The sequence below is a fragment of the Protomyctophum parallelum genome, assembly GCF_964188405.1.
Source record: "Protomyctophum parallelum genome assembly, chromosome: 1".
NCBI lineage: Eukaryota > Metazoa > Chordata > Actinopteri > Myctophiformes > Myctophidae > Protomyctophum > Protomyctophum parallelum.
In genome coordinates, this window is record NC_139697.1 from 75286025 (window position 1) to 75307606 (window position 21582).

At 40.2% G+C, this 21582-nt stretch overlaps 1 protein-coding gene across 2 annotated transcripts; it reads right to left on the reverse strand.

Annotated features, from left to right (window-relative positions):
• Nucleotides 1-8547: 8547 nt before the first annotated feature.
• On the reverse strand, nt 8548-21205 carry LOC310863277 (sorting nexin-12). Of its 2 annotated transcripts, XM_083771494.1 has the most exons (5): nt 20792-21205; nt 17844-17939; nt 14227-14351; nt 13698-13788; nt 8548-13071 (listed from the first exon to the last, which is right to left on the reverse strand). In XM_083771494.1, exons 1-5 carry the CDS (start codon nt 20954-20956, stop codon nt 13066-13068), a joined length of 483 nt encoding a protein of 160 aa, XP_083627620.1. In that variant the 5' UTR covers nt 20957-21205; the 3' UTR covers nt 8548-13065. The 2 variants fall into 2 exon arrangements, with proteins under 2 accessions (XP_083627620.1, XP_083627619.1); XM_083771493.1 differs by lacking the exon at nt 8548-13071 and having other exon boundaries at nt 13124-13788.
• Between the last annotated feature and the right edge of the window lie 377 nt (nt 21206-21582).

Here is a 21582-nt window from a genome sequence, read left to right on the forward strand (position 1 = left end):
GTGTCTTAAGTACCAGGTCTTATTCCCTAACTTGAGTAAACGAAAGACCTGGAGGCGTGATCAATGCCATTTGGCTATTGGGCTGTATTTTGCGTGTCATTGTGGACTTGCAACTTTGACTTGAAACAGCTGAGCTAATTTTGGCCAATCAGAGCGGCATTCAGCGTAATCTAGTAAGAGAGTGGCGACACTAGCGTTGACTCCCACTGTAACAATGGAATACGGAAGTGCTCATTATCTCAATGGGGTAGTTCCAATGTTTGGAACTATAGCCCATAGGTACCCACTTTGCGGTGAGATCAAAGTGTGTCACCACTCTCTTACTATTCCACTCGGCCTGCATTCACCGGCTCTGTTTTGCAGTTAATCCTTCACTCGCTGGCTGTTTCAGAACACGATGTTTTAATGCTTGATTGGATGGAAAAAATATAATATTTTACTGCTGACTAATTGACTATAATCACGTTTGGTTAATGCCCTATTATGCACACACATTACCACTAGGCAGAGTGGTGGTCATGGTAATTCCTGATGTAAGTCGCCATCTTTCTAGATGCGTTTGGTACCAGCTGGCCATTGGCTGGCTCCGTTTTGGACCAGCTGGCCATTGGCTGCCCAGACAACGAGGCGGGACTTCCCCCCTTCTTCTCCGTTGGTTTTTATTTTGACTCGAGTGGGAGGGGAATCCCGATCATAGACTGTAACGGTAGCCACGCCCCTCAGAACATACGCAATGGTTTTTTTTCTTTATGGTCATTTTTTTAATTAATGGGACCATAATTTTCCAAAAAGAATATTATGACATTAGAAATGAGACTTTAAACTAGTGACTGGAAGAAGAAAGTATTCATGACCATGTTTATTAAGGTAATACAGTCTAGGTGAAGTTGGGCCAAAATACATGGGCCTCTATGGAGCTATGGGGCTTTTTGGGTCCAGTCCAGCGCCACAACAGGCCATTATATGAACTACCAATTTCAAATGAGGCTTCACGAAATATCTGGCTGACTGCCCCCCTGCTTAAAATAAAGTGGCACTATAACAGGCCAATAATTGCACCGATCTTTGTACAACTTTGCATGCTCACTTCTTAGAGGCCAAGACAAAACCTTTGCCCTGCATTTTCCACATTTGCCAGTTGTTGCGCCACCATGAGGCCAATTTCTGCAGAACTTAAACGATTACTGTAAATTTCTCTGGATTAAGAGCATCTGCTAAATGCCTAAATTGTAAATTGTCAAATTGTCAATTGTCAACAGCAGGCACTTTAACCAAAACATATTGTCCAACAATATCTAGCCTAGCAGACCGGGGCAGAGACTGTATGAATGTGGCGACACAACTATGATAGTATGACAAAGTTAAAATGATTATGGACTTATCTAACATTTTGAAGACAGGGCCATCATGGAATTGTTTGTAAACAAATGCAAAACATCCATCGGGTATTAAAGAATTAATGATATAATTCATATATTGCATACAAGCATGATCTATCATAAACCACTGCAGACACCACATGACGTAAATTTACTTCATCAGCGCTTAACCGTTGGATTAAACTTGCCGTAAATGTAAGTCAACAGCGGTGAATGTGTTTTATACATTTTAAACAATTAAGTAACCCAATTTTCTTTAAGTGAAATATCCCTTTAAGTGTCAAACTGACCATTGCTCAGGGCTGTTTGCAAACGTTTCCTCAATAAATATACATTTTTGTTTAAACACAATTATGCAATAATTAACATATGAGCAAATCAAGCCTGTCAACATTAGAATAAACACATAAAGCCATCATACACAAATGGCCCTCACATTGTGTTGAATGATTGTATTGACTCAACACAATGCTGAAGGTTAAAAATTATTGATAACTATTTCAAAAGATAACAAGAAACATCACAACTTCTCATCAAGTAAACAATTCAACCATTCAGTATTACATGAATAAATGAAAAAGATTCCATAAAAAATGTTTAACTAGACAAAGTGCCCCTCGGGGCACAGGTCTCCACCAGGGCAGGTCAGGTTGTGGCCTCCTGGTGGCGCTATAATAGGCCACTGTGAAAAGGGTGACATTTCTTTTTATGCCTTGGATGGCAATTGGATAATTTGAGGCTTTTTGTTCAAAACGGGCCAATCATGCAAACTTTGAAAGCCAATGTTAGCCAATTAGGATGGAATATAAAATATCGGACAGATCCGGCTTGTACACATAACTATAGAGATAGTGTGTAACGATTTGCTGGATTTTTGGACAGAATCTGGAGGAGTTCATATATATATATTTCTTTTACAAAAGTCGGCCTCCTAGTGGCTCTATAACAGGCCGTTCTGGAATATTTGGGGCAGAGGTTCATCGTTGGCATCCAGGGAGTGTGTGTGCAAAATTTGGCATCAACCGGGTTAACGGTGGAGATTAGCTGGTAAGATTAGCTGGTAACAGACGGATGGACACACACGGACGGACGGACACACGGATGGAGTACAAAACACACTCTCTCCCCATGTAACAATATGAAAAGTGCAACAAAACAACAGTACACATGACACAGAACCCATTCAAGACGGTAACCCCTTTATACTTTAGCTATTGAAAAATAGTAGATCTACAAGCTCGTAGATCTGCTATTTTTTTTAATCTGGAAAATGTGGCGCAAATCTTTGACTATAATTATATTATTTCAGAGTGAATGTTTTTTAACTCAAATACAGATAATTCCGGGGTCCTTGACATGAAAAAGCTTGAGCACCACTGACATAGAAACCTTTTTTTTCCCCAGGTCAAAATGGACTAAAGGACCACAGGTCCACAACGGAAACAAGACTAACGACTTTCTTGTGTCTGTATAATCTTTTGAATGAATTTAATAGTTTCCAATCAATCAGTTATAATGATGATTAGTGAAAACATGAACAGGTAGTCTCAAGGTGAAAGGACAGCACAGTTTTAAACAATAATTGAAAGGATGTTATTGAACGAATTATGGACAGGTCCGAACTCACAGGTTGAGAACTTTTACATTTTTTTTATTTTAAACATTCCTCTTCGGGGCATTTACACAACGGTAAACAACAAAGAGTATACAGACATGGAATGGCAGTTGACCATTGCTCAGAGCTATTTGCAATTGCAACTATTCCCCTCGATATTAGAAGTTTGTCAGTTGTAGCCCCAGTCTATTTATTCATATTTTCTGTTGAATGTCAACCGCCTTTGTAAGTTTTATGTTAACTTCAATCTGTCCAAATTGAGGTTAGGGTATTCTAATATACCGGTAATCTAATATCTAATCTAATATTCTAATATAAGTATTCTGGACAAAGTTAGTTGTCAGTTATGTCGTTTTTTTTTAATCTTTGTGTGCTGGATTAATGATTATTGCCAGGAAGTGGATTGTTTGACTACTGTTTCCTAAACCATTTACCACTGACCACACAGATTAGCATGACCACTTACTGTTTAGAATTCTAAACAATAGTGATCAAGGAATAGGTTGAACAGAGGTATGTGCTAAGAAGTAACTAAATTAAGCAATCAGCAAACCAATCATCTATCTAAACTTTAGGCAGATAGTTTACTCACTGATTGAATTATTATTTGATAGTTTGTGGTAACAGTCCAACAATCAACTGTTTGCTCATTGGATCAAATTATACAGAATTTACATAAGAATGGTAAATTACAATGGTACAAATTACAAATGGTACAATCTGAGCATTGGATTTCTATAAATGTAAAAAATTCATTGGTGACCTTTGCTTTACCACAGGTACTGGCATATTGTAGCTATACTCTCCTCACCTTTTGTCTATGCTGACAGAGACACTGCTTTGCAGATGCTCTTTCAATTTACTTCCACTTTATCAAACTGACCCAACTGGGTGTCTGTTCAACTACAAGCGTCACGGCTGCACACTGGGCTGCTGTGTCAGAACCACTAAGAAAACAGAATCTAATCCCTTCCCCTGGTCCCTTATCCATTCTGCCTGCTTTCATTACACAGGACTAGACCAGCAGATCAAAGAATGCCCAGTGCTTTTTCCCCCTATTTTCTTTTTGTAGGTCACAGCCTTCCAGGGTCACAGTAGAGACCTCTACCAATTAAGGCCTAAAGATCTCCCCAGGTAGCTCATTTAACCACATGAACCCTACCATCTCTATTGAAATTAGACACAAATAAGACGATCTTCAAGCTCACAGTGTGTTGCAACGGGTTGTAAGCTTGTAAATCAGCAGTTTTCTACTTTCTATTTGGTGTGTAGAGAGAAAATGGTTGAGGGTCAAGAACAGGAGGATGAAGCAGAAAGGTAGGAGTAGTTAAAGGTAGTTAAAGTTAAAGGCCATGGGGTCACCAAAATCAATAGCTTCCTCCTCTTGGGAGCATGCATGCACAGCAAATATGTGTCTGTATGGGGTGAAGAGACATGTTCATCATTCATTACTAAGTTGAATGTTCAAGTTTGGCCTGATGGTGGTACTAGAGGAAAGGTCACAGGGTGACCAAAAGCAATGTTGTTTCTTCTCTCTTGGGAGCATGGATGTGAAGAGAACATGTTATGGCAATGGTAATGGTAATTGACCAGCAGCTGGCCAATTATTATTATCTCAAACATATTATGTTGGCCACAGAGAGACAGACAGACAGACAGACAGGGGAAACATCAGTGGTGGAAATAGTGATACTGCAATGTATAAACACTCTGTTACAATTAAAAGTCTGGTACAAATATAATATTAGCCTTTGAGATGTAGTGGAGTAGAAGTAAAAGTATATAAATGTGAAAGTACTACTGCAAACTACAAAACACATTAAAATGGTTACTATAGTACTTGAGTAAATGTACCTCCTTGGTGGAGGCAGCAGTAACCACAGCAGAACAGAGAAACACTTTACATCCAAATCTCTGTACTGTGTACATTTGCCTATAGGCCTATGTATCATAATAGGAGAGAAGTGTTGATTGTTGTAATATATCAAGTCCAATTGTCCACACACATTTTACACACATTCATAACTAGAAAAAGTGCCCTTCTGGGCACAGGTCTCCACCAGGATTCTTCCTCAGCCTAGTGGGAATATGCGTGCACAGTTTCATCGCAATGGGACGCTGCGTTGAGGAGTTGTGGCGATTTGTACAAAGCGGGCTACTCCTGAAAACTGTAGGAGCCAATCGTGGCCAATCAGGATGGAATATGAGAAATCAAACAAACCTGTCTTGATCACATGACTATGGAGATCATGTGTACCGATTTGCGTGAAATTTGGATAAAATCTGAAGGAGTAATAATAGAAAATGTGTTTTACATATGTCGGCCTCCTGGTGGCGCTATAAAGAGCAGATGTGAAAAATTCCAGACAAAGGTTTTTCCTTGGCCTCTAGGGAGTTGGCATACAAAGTTATCCACAGATCCGTGCAGTTAGAGGTAAAAACACTTTTCGGCCAGTTATAGCGCCACCTTGAGGCTGAGTTGAAATTGTTCATGTGGCATTTCGTCCTCGGCCTAGTGGGAATGTGGGTGCACAATTTCAGGGAAATCACGCGATGTGTTCATGATTTGCAGCATTTTGTTTGAAACTGAGCACTCCTGTGAACTTTGGAAGCCAATGTTAACCAATCAGGATGGAGTGTGAGAAATCTGAAAGACCCGTTTCGTTGAATGGCTCTAGAGAGACTGTGTACCAATTTGCGTGATGTTTGGACAAAATCTGTAGGTGTACTGTGCAAAAACTTGTTTTGCACAAAGCGGCCTCCTGGTGGCGCTATAACAGGCCGTTCTGGAAAGTTTGGGGCAGAGGTTCATCGTTGGTATCCAGGGAGTGTGTGTGCAAAATTTGGCATCGACCGGGTTAACAGTGGCCGAGATTAGCTGCTCACGGACACACAGACGGACGGACACACGGACGGACACACGGACGGACGGAGTGCAAAACATACTCTCCCCCCATGCCTTCGGCCTGGTGGAGACAATAAGCCACACTTGTATGGCCAATTACAACATTTGGTCTGTGCAGAACCTGCAGATTAAGGTCTACAGTACAAATGAGTACATGACATAATTACTATTCTGGGACAACTTTAATCCATCTTTGGCCAACATTCCCCTTCCATGTTAATCCCTACACTTAATGCACAAAGTCACGAAGAAAAAGGTTTGAAGATAGTCTTTTCCACAGTACATTATCAAGGGCACTGTGAACTGGCAAGTATAGGGAGATAAAAAAAATCACAATGCATTGTTGCTTGCAGTAAACAATAATGATCACAATGCATGGCTTGCAGTGTATCATTTTAGGATTAATCAAACCACTCTACAATTGAACAAAGCATTAGTAACTGATTCCTTGTTAATCAAATAAATTGGATGCAATTCATACAGTATTATGAAAGAGTGGCTATTGCTAACCTAATTATTAAGGAGTGAAACAACATAGAGCCCTGGGAGACACTGGTCCACAATGTGTATAGAGTTTACGGTTAACTCGTGTGATCAAGTCAAATGGTAAGAAACATAGTTTAGTTCCCAGAATCAATCTAGACTTTAAAGACATTAGTAATTTCTTCTCCCCATACTACATTAGGCCATCTGTCAGTCTGAGAGGCATTTCTCTGAACTCCTTTTATGACCCCTCCTATAGGAAATAATGTGATTTAGTGTGAAAAGAAGGCAAGAAGCCTACTATACTACTGCAGACATCTATAGCCTATAGACCGATTCCGTACCGGTTTCATGGTCGCAGCCTACGTATTTCCTGTAGGCGGACTCGACATAGCTGCGGGAGTAAAACCCTCACCAGACGCACCTCTTCCACTACAGTGAACGGCAGAGTGACTGATGTTAGTTTGCCTCAAACTTTACTCCTTTACCTGCTTTTTTACTAACACTAACATTACAAAGATGCCCAGAACATCGAGATGAACCTGTGTAGTTTATGGCTGCTCCAACAGTAGTGGCAACATAACAAATAAAATAAAACGGAATGTCTAATATCCACCGCGATGGCTGAGACCAGAGCCATTGAGTAATGGTTGAGACAAAGCAGTGAAGAATCCTGCAAGATACATAATTTCAGTCTTACCCAATACCCAATCTTTCTGTTTTATGAACACAAGGCTGCTGTATTTTATACCTCATACTAAGCATTTAAAGTATGAGGTATAAAGTACAGCAGCCTTGTGTTAATAAAACAGAAATATTTGGTATTGGGTAAGACTGGCGTTATGTATCTTTCACTGCTTTGTCTCAACCATTGCTCAATGGCTCTGGTCCCCGCCAACGCGGTGGATATTAGACATTCCGTTTTTATTTTATTTGTTATGTTGCCACTACTGTTGGAGCAGCCATAAACTACACAGGTTCATCTCGATGTTCTGTGCATCTTTGTAATGTTAGTGTTAGTAAAAAAGCAGGTAAAGGAGTAAAGTTTGAGGCAAACTAACATCAGTCACTCTGCCGTTCACTGTAGTGGAAGAGGTGCGCCTGGTGAGGGTTTTACCCCCGCAGCTACGTCAAGTCCGCCTACAGGAAATACGTAGGCTGCGACCATGAAACCGGTACGGAATCGGTCTATACTTTTTGTGACATAATAACCACACAAACCCTAGCTAGCATCCCTATTCTGTAGCAAACTATTGGCAAAAATAAAACATCTCCAAATTGTGAGCTTGTAGATCTGCTATTTTCGACCTTTTTTTTACCATTTAGAAAAACATTGTAAAATCGTTCAAATAGCCGATCTACATTGATACATTGTGAGCTTGTAGATTGTTGATGTTTTTCAAAATTGTAAAAAGTTTATATTAGGGATAAAGAGTAAGGCACTGGCAAAAATATGGCCCTTGGTGTGGAGGGAAAAAGGAACGGGCCAAGTATAGAGCCGGAGAGGACCCAGGGCTCCAGTATACCGTTTTAGTATATACCGGTTGTCTAAAAACACAAAACACCACAAGAACTGATTTACAAGTTATGTGTTGTGTTGTAAACCTATACATCAGTTTGTCGGAAAGCGACTATAAATGTAACGGCTGTATGTCAGTCGACCCGACATTTCTGTCCCACGAGCAACATTATTTCAATAACTACTTCCTGACTTGCCATGGAATTCACTGTGCACCTTCATGCTCTCCATAGAATGAACCATATGGGTTCTGGTGACCCCACATGGCCTTTCCTCTAGCACCACCTCAACCCAATGGATGAATACTGAGAACATAAAAACATGTCAAGTTGAAACTGTTAAACTTACTTTTGCTTGGGGTCCATACCCTTAACCCATTTTGACCTGAGATCAGATTCTAAAAATGTGTTATAACGAATAACTACATCCTGACAGCTTTCTGAAAAAGCTATGTTTCTATGTCAGTCGTTCTTCGATTTTTCAAAAATAGCAGACCTACAAGCTCATAGCTTGTAGATCTGCTATTTTTCAATAGCTAAAGCATAACATGATGCTAACACCAAAAGGGGTTCCCGCCCCAAATGGGTTTTAAGTAGACCTGAATTATTATCTCACAGTTGAAAATAATAATCCATTTGACAGGATACAGCAGGCAGCAGGGACTTTTATTGGTGGATACAAACAAGGAAGTTTCTATTCACCCATAGTGAAATTGCAATGATTACATGTAGGAGTACATCTCACAATTATAATAATGAAAGAAAGAAAGCAATACAAAATAAGGGTAGAACGAGCAATATTTCAGGTCAGCAGAGTAGTTGCAGATTACTACCTTGAACAATCATTGTTCACAATATTTAACCCCGTTGTCACAGTGCTTAGATGTGGGTATTTTACCTGACTTAACATTCCCAGAACACAGTCAAATCCAGTGTTAATTTAACTCAAGAGAATGTACAAATCAAATGGAACCAAATGGACTGACCTGTTAAAGGGTCTATTTGGTTCTTCGAGTTGAATTAACGCAAGAGGGTTTTACCGTGTTGCTGATTTGACGACAGAGCCAAAACGTAATTCAGTTAAAACTAAGACAGGGGTAAAGGAGGGGAGATAATAATCACATGTCAGTATGTCGGGAAAAAATATCATATTCCATTTCATCTTCACGGAGAAAAAAGTAAGTTCACACACATGGAATGCGGTTTATTGTCTCTTGTGGATGCTACATGTTGCTCAGCTTTGGAAGGTCGAAGGAATCATCAGTACCAAATATCTTGTTAGCAAAAGGATACACTTTGAAAGCAGGGAATGTGGCGCCTTTTACTTAAGAGCATCCAAATAATTCAAAAAAATACAGCCATAACAATGCAATATTCAATGTAAAAAAATAATAATAAAAATAAAATTCTTGATATGATAGAATGACAGATGGGAGTGTGGAATATTTTTTCTTCTTTTTTGCAATTATTAAATTCAAATTGTGTAATGTGGTGCAATGGCTAAAAAAGATAAACCATACAATTTCTATATGATACATTGATTTTTTTTACTTGGTTCTGGCTAGGAGAAACAGGATATATATATTTTTCTACATCTTTAATGCTCATCATCAGACCTTTTCCACCAAGTTTAACGTGACATGACGTTGTAGAAATAAGTGTACATGGGACCGCTCCAGCAGTTTTCATGGTCTTTTCCAACAAGGGAGAGAGGAGAAAATAAAACACATAAGGTAAGAATGCAGTCTCCCTCTAAACAGTTTCAATTAAGCCCAATTCTACAAATGTTTTCTAAATACTATACTTGTCGCTATCGGGTAGAAACCTGCATATTTTAACTATTTGTGCGTTTTCGTAAAATGAATGCCCTGCTTGAATCATACTACACAGCGTCACACAAAAATAGCATCACGAAATGACGCGCTTTGAGCTTGTCCGTCTGCTATTTTTGATACTGTAGAATTTGAATCCTGAAAGTAACATTTTTGGACATTTCTACCAGACAGAGACAATACTGTATAGCTAAAATCTAAAATGACACAGATGCTTTCCTGGTTTTAAAGTGTTATGTTGTACGAGTTCTCTCTCCTGATTGGATGAAATTGGAATTCTGACCGGAACATGTATTTTAAAAGAGCTGGAGGCATGAGGAGACCCCCGTTATTGGGGTTAAAAGAAAAAACAGACCAGACAGTGGCCTTGTGGTTAGAGTGTCCGCCCTGATACTGGGAGGTCAGGGGTTCGAAACCCGGCCCGGGTCATACCAAAGACTGTAAAAATGGGACCCAATGCCTCCCTGCTTGGCAATGGATTGGGGGGGTCAAATCAACTAATCAAATTATTCCAGAGCACGGCATGGCTGCAGCTCACTGCGGTAACGTGTGTGACAAATCATGACTTTAACTAAAAAGAAATATTACAATGATACTATAGAATATAAACACTTATTTTAACAAAACATATCACTTACACCGTGACCACCTTCAACATTTTATATACTGCAAGTAAGCCTTGCCGAGCCATGAGGCCCACAGGGCAGGAGCCCATCTCCTGTTTCTGTAGTGTGAGGCAGCTTGATGTACAAGTACAGCCCCTGACATGACGCTAGTATATACTTTTTATACTGTACATAAATACATAAATTACTTTTCTGGACAGAAACATTTAGACATGTTCAGACATGCGTTTCAGGCCAGCCTGCAGGCAACCCGTTTTGTTCAGAGCTGAACACACATTGTCACTTTGTCACAGATGTGCATGAAGAATTAGAAAATACCCAAAAATGTAATAAAACTACATGTAGCACAATCCTAGCCACTGTCTTAATTAAGTAATGTCGTGTTGCTTGCCAAAACCGTTTTGAGAGCGTTTTTCAGTCATTCTCGTAAAGTGATACAGTCCGATGGAACAATAAAAAAGGCTTCAAGAGGAGCACAGACAGCCGTTGTGACTGTGTTCCTAAGTCCAGATAAGAGGACATCTCTAAAGTTAAAAACAAAGGTTGACCTAGAGACAAATCCTGGATAGGCACGGTATGTTGGACAATTTGGGAATATAGCTCCTGGTCTTCAGGTTGGGGTCAATTCCATTTTTTTAAACAGGAAGGAAATGGGAATTCAGCTATTCAATTGAAATTAGTTTCCTCTTCAGCATGCTTGCATTAAATCTATTTTAAGATCCCTAAATGAATTATTATTAATGAACTCAAACAATGAGTAAGAAATTACTCTGGAGCCTAAGCAAAAATCTGATTTGACTGCGCTGAAATGTAATTGACCTGTTCTGCTAGGCAGGCATCTGGCAGAAGATGATCAAGGTGGGTATGCACTCTAGTCTACACCGACATCCACTCATGCAGTACGTGTGTGTACTGCTTATGCACATCGGAAGCTGCAAAACTGCTTTGGACTTATGTGGTTTTAATTTTGTTTGCTTTGGCAATTGGCACCATGTGTAATCAAAGCGTTGAGATGAAGTCTGCTCAAGACTCGTGCTGGGTGGTTTCTATGTGAGCTACAGAATATGTTTTTGGCACATAGGCAGTGTGAGGAGATGTTCCGGCAACGGCTATTATTTATCACATGGCTACATCACAATGCTGTATGGTTTCATTCACAAAGAAATGTTTGTCTTGGTGCGAGACTGAACAGTGCATTTCATTGATTTCGCAGGTCTGGGATTTCTTTTCCTTCAAAAAGTCAATTTAGGGGCGGAAATCGAATTCAACAGGATGAACAACACTCGCAGTGAAGCGTTAAAGCACACATCGTTCATGTTTACAATTCACCACGTGACGAGAATAGCCGACAAGCTCGCAGTGCTAATTCTTGGCCGTTCTCAGCGTGTGACACCATCGCGCAACGGAGCATAGATAGAAGTAAGCAAAAACTGATGATTGTCAGAAGCGTGCAAACTTGCCATGCAGCTGGTTAGTAGTTACTAGCAACACATTTGTGAGAAAATTAGTAAAACGAATTTAAGAGTGCTCTACAAAAGGATGATGTATCCTTTGATCCTTTCGTTATAAAACAGTGGTTAACATACAGGTACACAGTAAATTAGTATTCTAATAGTTATATTAGTTATTAGTACACTGAGAAACTTCTGCAAGCCACATTGGACAGTGGTCTAACGATGTATGTTCAATTCCTACTGCAATGACTACATCTGAAATGTTAATCTGCATGCTAGAAAATGGATTGCAAAATTCCCTACATATCTCTGTGGGTTAGAAAGGTGTTACAAAATATAATTTCATTTGCAGCAGTTGAACTGGCAGAATTATACAGTATATATTATACTTTATATTGTCACTGTCGGGTGGAAACCTTGTATGTCCAAAACCGTTCATTTTCAGGAAATGGAAAAGAACCTGTGTTTCAATGGATACAGTGTAGTTATTATTTAAAAGAGGAGGAGTAATCCGAGCACTCAAAAAAAGTAACATGTCATATACATGCCCTGGTGAAGACCAGTGGGTGAAAACATGTTTTTCTAATGAATAAATACATTGATTTTACGCCCACTCGGCACCCGTCCTCTCCTCATTTACTTTTGAGTGCTTGGATCGCTTTTATTGCTTTGTAGATTTAGTCACAAGCTCTTGCTAATACTTCATTGATTCAAAATGTATAAAACAAAAAATTTAAAATAACTTCAAAAGTAGCAAAATGTGACACTTTGTGAGCTAGTAGATCTGCCATTTTTGCACTTGTAGTATGACAAAGTAAGGCACGCAAACATAAATATTGAAATATGGAGAGACAAGTTTTCTGCCAGACAGCAACGATATAGTGAATAGTTGTTTTTCCCCCTAATATACTGTGGACAACGGTATAGTAAAATCCATACCTTTGCATGGATCCACAGCAGTATAGCTTCCTATTCACTAGATCTTCTGGCACTACTATATTGTAATTTATTTATTTTTTGTTCTCCGGTTGTCTAGGACAGGTAATAGATATGCGTACACATGGATGTAAAGGTAGATTACAGGCAGATCTCTATTAGTTTAGACTTGTAGATCTCGCAAAGCAATAGATGGATCAGAATATTTTAAAGTGCCCATGCAACCACCTGTGATTTGTGAAAGAAAAGAAAAAAGATGGGGAAAGAAGCTTTTAGGGAGAGGATGTTTATATAATAATAAAACAAACTTACTTCATTCATACCTAAAAACAAAAAAAGAAGAGAAAACATGAGAGATGTTAAATTACAGTACAATGTCTCTGTACAGTACGTCTGATGTACACAGCGTCAACACAAATATTTCAATATTGTTCTACTTTATTCACATTATATTAAAATCATGAATATACTGTATAACACTCTTGGAAAGATCAAATGTATTGTACAATGAATTGCTTCTGTTTAATCCCCCCTGAAATTAGCGATTAGAGAGACAAGAGCCCAAGACTTCACAATACGACCACATCTTATTTTACAGTTATAAAACGAATGCAGTAGGGGGAGAGGAAGAGTCACAGACAGAAATGTCTGAACACATATCAACATATCCTGATGTAGGACAAACATAGTCGTACTTTGAGCTAAAAAGTTAATATGACTTTACAAGTACAACTGTATACAGAGACGTTGAGAGATGGAGTGAGACAGAGAGAGACGGAGAGAGAGAAAGCGAGAAGAGAGTGAATGGCAGATGCTAGAAAGAAGAGAGAATATAAAGAGGAAAACATTGAAAGGAGACTGGGAAGATATAGGCAAAAAATGGCAAATGCACTGATAAACTTCACAACTTTTGACCCCTCCATCCCCCTTGGTAACCCTAGTGCCGTACTTTTCCAGGAATGTAGTTGCGGTCAATGCTCTCCTCCTGCAGAAACATGTGAAGACAGCGCTCATTCTGGGCCAAGGGATGACCTGCGATTCTACAGGAAGACACGGTACAGATAAAATTCACTCGATGCATGAAATGTATCATTAAATACCGCCAATGTCTCTTTTTCCAGGAAAGTAGCTGGAGGATTAGCTGGTAAGCCCTGTCGTGTGCTAGACATTTCTGGCAAAGTCTAGGTCTGTTAAATGTCTCCCCGTTCAAGCGGGTAATTTGTGTCTACATGACTTAGCGGAAGACACGGTGATAGCTTTGATTCACCTGTGATCTGAAAACCACCTGAATTTGTTGAAAACCACCCAAACAAACTCTGAAACCGGCAGGAAATGGTAGTATGCCAGGCATAAGACATAATGTAACCGTTTGCGGGCTTAATTTAAATATACAGTATGCCTCGTGTCAATAAACTCAATATACTGCCCAGCCCTAATTAGAATACTAGTTTTACCAATTAATTATTGGCCGCACTGACCTGTTGATGAATTGCTCCAGGCCAAATCGCCGCTCTTCGATGAAGGCCTCCTCAAAAATGCCCTCATCCCCTCGGAAGGGCAGCTGTCTTTTCAGGGCCTTGCCTGGCAGAGGTGGTACTACAATCTGCGGGTGTCAGGGAACGCAATACACATTAAATATTCTATTATTGTTATACACATTTAGATATACACGATAGGTATACATGTTTCAACCCCCCACATGTACTCGTTTCGTAGTTCTTTTCCGCTTTTAGTGTGCGTGTGCGATTTGAAATTATCTGCATCTTGGTAGCATGACAAAGGTATGGTGTCCAACTGTTACAAATTCAATGCACACATACATTTCGATTGCAGTAATTATTATGTAATTTAAAAGGAGTAACTAACATTCACAGTGTTTCCCCTAGCCAGAAGCTGATTGTGTGTGTGGGGGGGGAGCTTTTCACTCGTGCAGTGCATGCGCCGGACCCGTGCACACGCACGTACGATTTTTATTAATTTATTTTATTCATTACATTTTTTGCTGTCTTTTGCCTTTTTCTGGCCCATTTGCGGCTACTAAAAATCATACTGTGATGACTGGCCATGATTGTGTGGGTGCCCCTCACACCATAATGCATATTGGGAAAACACTGATTCATTTTAATAACTTTTTGGGTGTCGGAATGCTGCAAGGTTCTAGCTCATATCTTGATCACAATGTGACAACTGAATATGGGGAAACATGCTTTTAGCTAGCTATGATGCACCATTTCCTTGGAATCCTTCACTACAAGTTGATGTTTGTTTTAATTGCCATTTTGGCCAGGGCCCACTTGGAAAAGAGATGTGGTATTATCCTGGTTAAATAAAGGATACATGTTACAAGTTAAATAAACAGCACCTGTATATATTTAACTATATTTTGAAACAACGCAGAAGCGGTACTATTTACTAACCATAAGATACAAAATAAATACATTTCCGGTACATTTCCGGTGCCTAGGGCATACAGTCGCAAATAAAAATAGCGTTTAATACCGTTTAGAGTAAATTAAATGTGTAGTGGTTATTGGAAGTCAAAGATTATATTAAAGAATATATATACTTTCATTAAAAAAAAGAAAAATAAAGTTACACAATATGACTTTAAGAGAATGCGGAATTACAAATTAATATACCGGTATGAGCAATCTCATCCCAAGATGTCACCTTTCGACTTGCAGGAAACGTGCTGCTCCTTTTACTGATCCAGAATCAGACCGTGAAAACCTGTATAATCAAACTCCTGCCCCCATCACGGGCACTAGAACAGGGGACACACAAATATTCTTTTGTTGCCCAACTTTCAGGAACATCTAAGCCGGTATTGTTGTGGATAACGTCAGGTCTAGGACTCCCTCCTTACTGGCCTACCGGCATGTGCAGCCTCTCCAACTGATCCAAAATGCCGCAGCTCGCTTGGTCTTCAACCAGCAAAAATTCTCACACGTCTCCCCCCTTCTCTGTTCCCTCCATTGGCTCCCGGTCGCTGCCCGCACAGAATACAAAACTCTGATGCTGGCATTCAAAGCAACCAAAGGCATGGCTCCCCCATATCTTACAAGTATGATCGAACCCTACAAACCCTCCCGTGCACTCAGATCAGCCAACGTAGAGAACTGAGGGAAGCTGGATTGCTGGAAGTACCTTCACTAAAAATGCCGGGACAACGCTCCACACGTCCCAAATTCTTCTCCCTTCTGGCTACAAAACTATGGAATGCACTTCCCATCACAATCAGAACTGCAGCCTCACTCCCAATCTTCCGCCGTAGTCTGAAAACCCACCTTTTCAGACTTCATCATGGCCCGTAGCACTTGCCCTAGCCCTTGCCCTAGACTTAGATAGCATTTTAAACAGACTTATAGCATGGTATGTAGACAGCAGTGACTAGAAATAGAATTGCATTTTATGTAGTCATAGCACTTTATAGTACATAATACATATGTATCAGTTTAATGTATAGTTTATATGTATAGTTTCATGATATAGATACTCCACTGTTACGTTCTTAGCTTACGCATGTTTCATGATAACTACTTTTATATATACGTGATGTATGCCATGCTTTTTGTTTGTAAATCGCTCTAGATTAAAAGCATCTGCTAAATGCCTAAATTGTAAATTGGACTAAACAGGAATGTGTATACTATATCTGATTGCTGATTGCGTTTCAAACTTCAAGTCAGATGTTTAAGGGAAGGACGCCTGCAGCATCCAAGCAACCAACGGCCTTTCAGTGAGTCTATGTTCGTTCTCGAATGCATGCATGGCACTGTTAATGTTTGGTATCTATGTGGTACACTCCCACCTGGCACCGTTTACGTTTCTCTTTAGCTCCTAGCTTAATTCGACTCAAAGTATCTATGGCTTTTTTACGAAACAGGCTACTGTCAGAATGGCACTGAGCAGACACCAAATTGGCACATAATTAGCCTGCCGACCAACCCACCCTTTGAAAAGATAAATTATGTCAGGGACCCCCATTTACAGCTATATAGCAGTGATTCTCAACCATTTTAATTTCAAGGACCCCCCAGTTTGGTCTTGCATTAAACCCACAGACCCCTATTTGATATCATTTTGATCTCTGGAACCCCCAATCTACCAGTGGCAGTGACATCATCAGTGTTAATTTAACTCTGATGGATTTGTACACTCTCAGAATTACAGACACTTCAGGGTCCATTTGGTTCCTAACAATCTATCATTTGGCAGCGGACCCTTCTCAAGGACTTTGAGAAAAAACTGGCTGTTCATTCTTTACATGTATGCACAGTTGCACACCTGGTCACCTGCCATCATACATAGAATGTAGATCCACATGCTGCTATAAATACTGAGAACAGACAGTATAGTACAGCAGTGACTGTAATACAAACTAAGGATAAACCGGCTAATAAGCAGGATAAACAGCTTCACAGACGAATACTGTACTACGTATAAAGTCAAAGAGAAGTCCAATGTGCTGCCAGTTATGGGTAGAAGAGCTCGGTGCTCAGACAGCAAGACTAGTAAAAAAGAAAAATACCTGGGCACTTCAAAAGAGACTACCCAAATAACTCGACTGGGTCTACGGCTACACGTTTTATTCATTTACAGGGGTGACTGACGTTTCGACTTGCGCCTTCCTCCGACTCTGAGGAAGACGCAAGTGTCACGCCCAAGTCTTTTAATTTGTATACTGCAAATATATACTCGTCTACGGACACATTCTATCTGAGAAGACAATAAAAGAGAGCTCAACTGTTCATCAGAGAAAGAGAGGAGAGAGTAGGATGTCATGGATGAACCATTGGTTTTTCTTTCATGTATCAATAATGACAGAAGGTCAGACATCTCAAAACTAACACCTAGTCAACAGAGGAAGTGTAAAATTGGTTTTATACTTCGCTGTGCAGCAGTGTTGTGCACCAGAAACAGCAGGCTATCTTCGGTGCGTAGCACAGTGTGCAACCAATGCCTATAAATCAGCCATAATGCTGTGCAGCCAACATCATCTCTTATGATGTTGGGTAACTGTTGGGTGTCACAGATCGACCCAAATAATTGCCACCTAGAAATGTGACGTTATGTTGTAACTTGTGTGACTCACCTTACTGTCTCTTTCCAGCTCATTCTTTAGCCACTCAAAGTCACTGTATCTTCTTCTCACACAGGAATCCTTCAGCTTGAAAATAGGAAGGTTTGTCTACACAGAGAAGACACAAGAAACAAGACTTGATGTGGCTTCTGTTGCATCCTGAAATCTGCGCTATTGACCGAGGCCATGGTCATGATTACTGAGCTAAAGATTAATGTATTTGGCAAGTGTTTTAGTATTTTCTTATCTATGGTGATAGCTATATAAATTTGCAGGGTGATGTACAATTTGCGTCAGTGGCTGTACAGTCCATAGAAAATCGTACAATGGGGACTGGGGAGTAACCAGTTGTAGGGAATTGTACTTCATTATTAAAGATGGAGTGCCGTGATTTTATTCCACCCTAAAAAAGCATTGTCTTATTGTTATTTTCACCATGAGAAAATTACAACTTTAATAGAAAACAAGTAAAATAAGAGTAAAACCAATAAGAACAGTACATGTAACAGGTTAAAAACACATCAGCTCGGGGAATGCTATTCTGAACAGGTGGGTTTTCAGTGCGGTTTTGAAGGTGGGGAGTGAGGGGGCATCCCGGATCTGTTTGGGGAGGGCATTCCAGAGGCTAGGGGCGATACACCATTGCACATAAAAACAACTCCAGGGTGTCTAATGAAGTACTGTCACCTCATAGATACATGCAAAACTTTACACATTTTCATGTCATTCGTTGACAGAATTTGTTGTAGTCCCAGGTTGAAAATGGTTAAAAGGGAAATGAGTTGCATTATGGGAGACATACAGTGCCAGGAGTTGGAGGGAAACTGTGTCCACTAATTTGCCTCCAGCTGCCAAATAGCTTTCATGCAGCCTTTTCAAAATTAATATTATTATGCCTGACTTTAGCCGCTGGTGGTGATGCAGCTTTTTGTTGTTGTTGCACTACTGTTTGTATTTTGCCAGAATTAATATATATGAGGAAGAGACATAAATGAGTAACAGTCTATCATTATCGGGCAACTGTGGTCAATAATGCAGGTACTACTACAATAGAATCCTATTGAAGGCACTGGCAGTGTAATAAACATACTTTGTTGAGTGGGGCACCCAATCTACTATGAATCACTCCGTTCAATGGAGCTATACTTGGTCGCCTCCCTTTGCCTGCCTTTTAGTCCACAAACCTCTTTGCCGAAAATAGCCAATTTAGCTTCCATGTGGTTAACCTGAAACTATCACAATGGCATATTATGTGAAAAGTTCTTGGGTTGCAAGAATTGAGGAACAGTGACCAGCATGGACTGAGTTTTGAATGTTAAGTATCAGTTTCATGAACAAATCATCATCGTCAACATTATGACTGAAATTAGACCTTTCATCTCTCCCTCTCTCATGAACATGGGCAAAATGAATGAATCCGATTAGCTGGATAAGATAGTAATAGTAAATTGTTAAAATAAATGGCACACCTGGCAATCTAGTTCTCTTTTGGATTTCTCTTTGGACTTGGGCTATTGGTGTGTCCAGTGGTATATTAACACCAGGCATTGGTTGTTATTTAACCTGCCAATAAGCATTCTAGCCTAAACATGCCAAAGAAATAACTAGACATAGGCCTACCCTAGAAATAACTATAAAGCGAAGGGCTTGTTCATTTCACTCGTGATGACCATGCAGATCTCTGGCAAACTGTTGATCTCTGCATGGTTTAATGGGGGTGATAACATTCATTTCCTCAATATGATATGATCCAACTCCAAGCGTCAAGGTTTAGCTGTGTCAGTGGTTTTCTACCTCCCTCAGTCACTCTGTCATTCACTTCTCATTGGGATTGAATTTCATTCCTCGATATTTATTTTCTTTGCCAGGTTTGGTCAAGACAGACGGTTCCAGATGTCTCTCCACACAAACAACAATGCTTATATAGCATTTACTGAACTGTTAATATCAATGCATTATCCAGACATTCATTTTCATTCTGAACATAATCTACACAGCCATCGATTAAGAACCATGTCAACAATGTTATGCATTTGGGGCACTGCAAGCATTCTTAATCTGCATCTGTAAACAAAACTCATATTGGACCAGACCATTTTGTGACTGTTCATGGTAGCGGGAGAGCATAATTAATAATATGATAAACTTCACATCATTACAGAGGCAGCCAGGGCCGCACAACAAAGCCCGGACCTCGGGTTTGTATTTGCCGGGGTCATTCGGTTCCCTCCCGCCGGATCAAGACAACGTTACAGCCCCGGTATGTTTTTAACTTCCACATCCAGAGGATGCTAACCAGGCTAACGGCGGCTTAGCGAGTTCTCTCTTACGCTGTTAGGAGCGGTGCTCCTTCCAATGATCCCATAGACTGAAAGTTCCACTACAGTGAGGTCTCCAACTGTAGTAAAACATTAATAAAGAAGGTTATTTTGCTACTCATCGAAACAAAGACTGTTTTGTGTTGTTGAAAGACTATTCTCCAAGGTGGGAATAGTCTCAGGACCCCACCTTCTCTGGGTAATGTACTTTTTGGGCAGAAAATGAAATATGTCCGCCAGACGGATATCTTTGTAATTACTCACCTGCGCCCTCTACAGATTTGGTCAACGGTAATTTATATTGTCCGTGTCTGTAGAGGGCGCAGATGAGTAATTAAAATAATTTCCGTCTGGCGGATATATTTTATATTCTGCCTAAAAACGATATTATACAGTGAAGGTGGGGTCCTGATACGTTTCCCACCATGGAGAATAGTCTTTCACCAACACAAAACAGCCTTTGTTTGGATGAGTAGCGAAATAGTTCTTTATTTTTTACTACAGTTAGAGACTTCGCACGGTAGTGGAATGTTCGTTCTATGAGAATAGCAGCGCGCCTGGCAGAGCGTAGCGAGAAGTCGATAACGCTCTGGACCAGAGCTAACCGTGACCCATGTTTTCGCCGTTTCTCTCCGAACCTACCCGCATCCGAACTTCATAGGTGGTATACCGGGTCCGTCCGACCCCCACGGTCTGTGGATCATAAACGTCTATCTCCAGAAAATTACTCGGCGGCCCGTAAGCGTCCGTCAGGTCCTGAGGTTTGGAATTCAGCCGGCGAGTGTCGGCCACCGTAGGTTCTGTCATTTTTTTGGCTGTTTTCTTTTATTTATTTGGGAGCTACGAACGACAACTAAAAAAAAAAAAAAAAACTCACACTATGTAAATAACACCCACAGAATGGTACTTAGATCTCTTCTGGAGACATCAATGTGTTGTTGTGGTAGCTGATAGCTACAGCTGGATGATGATAAGTAAAGTAGGTTGTTGTGTGTTCTGTTCGGGGGCCCAGCCGCCCTGCCCTCCCTCTGCGAGAAATGCGTGCGTTCAGCTCCGTTTCCGTGCTGCTGTGTGTGGGACAGTGCGCACGCCTTCTAGCGGACTGACGAAGTCACTGCATGGATTGGACTCAGTCCATCCATTTATTTACCCTTACAATGAAATACTTTATTTATCTTCATCATCTGACTGCCATGGGAGATGAAAATAATAAAATCTAAAACAACTAATTACAATCAAAAGTGAGATTGAACAACGGCATACTGTAGAAAGCAATAACTAATAACTTTGGGGATTTGAGGGTTGAGGCAGATGTAGAGTTGCTGACCGGCTCCATATATGCAGATCTAGATGATGATCCAGTCTTCTCCATGTATGGCTTAGGCTATCCAGGGTTTGATGAGGTCAGTCCCGTGATCTTCATATATGGAGAT

Bases quoted from the DNA above. Each gene is read 5' to 3' on its own strand.
- LOC310863277 (XM_083771493.1), bottom strand. From the start codon at position 20,956: ATGACAGAACCTACGGTGGCCGACACTCGCCGGCTGAATTCCAAACCT. The intron at 17,940-20,791 runs GTAGGTTCGGAG...TTCTCTGTGTAG, and splicing joins CCTATGAAGTTCGGATGCGG to ACAAACCTTCCTATTTTCAA. The intron at 13,789-14,226 runs GTCAGTGCGGCC...GTCTTCCTGTAG, and splicing joins CTGGAGCAATTCATCAACAG to AATCGCAGGTCATCCCTTGG.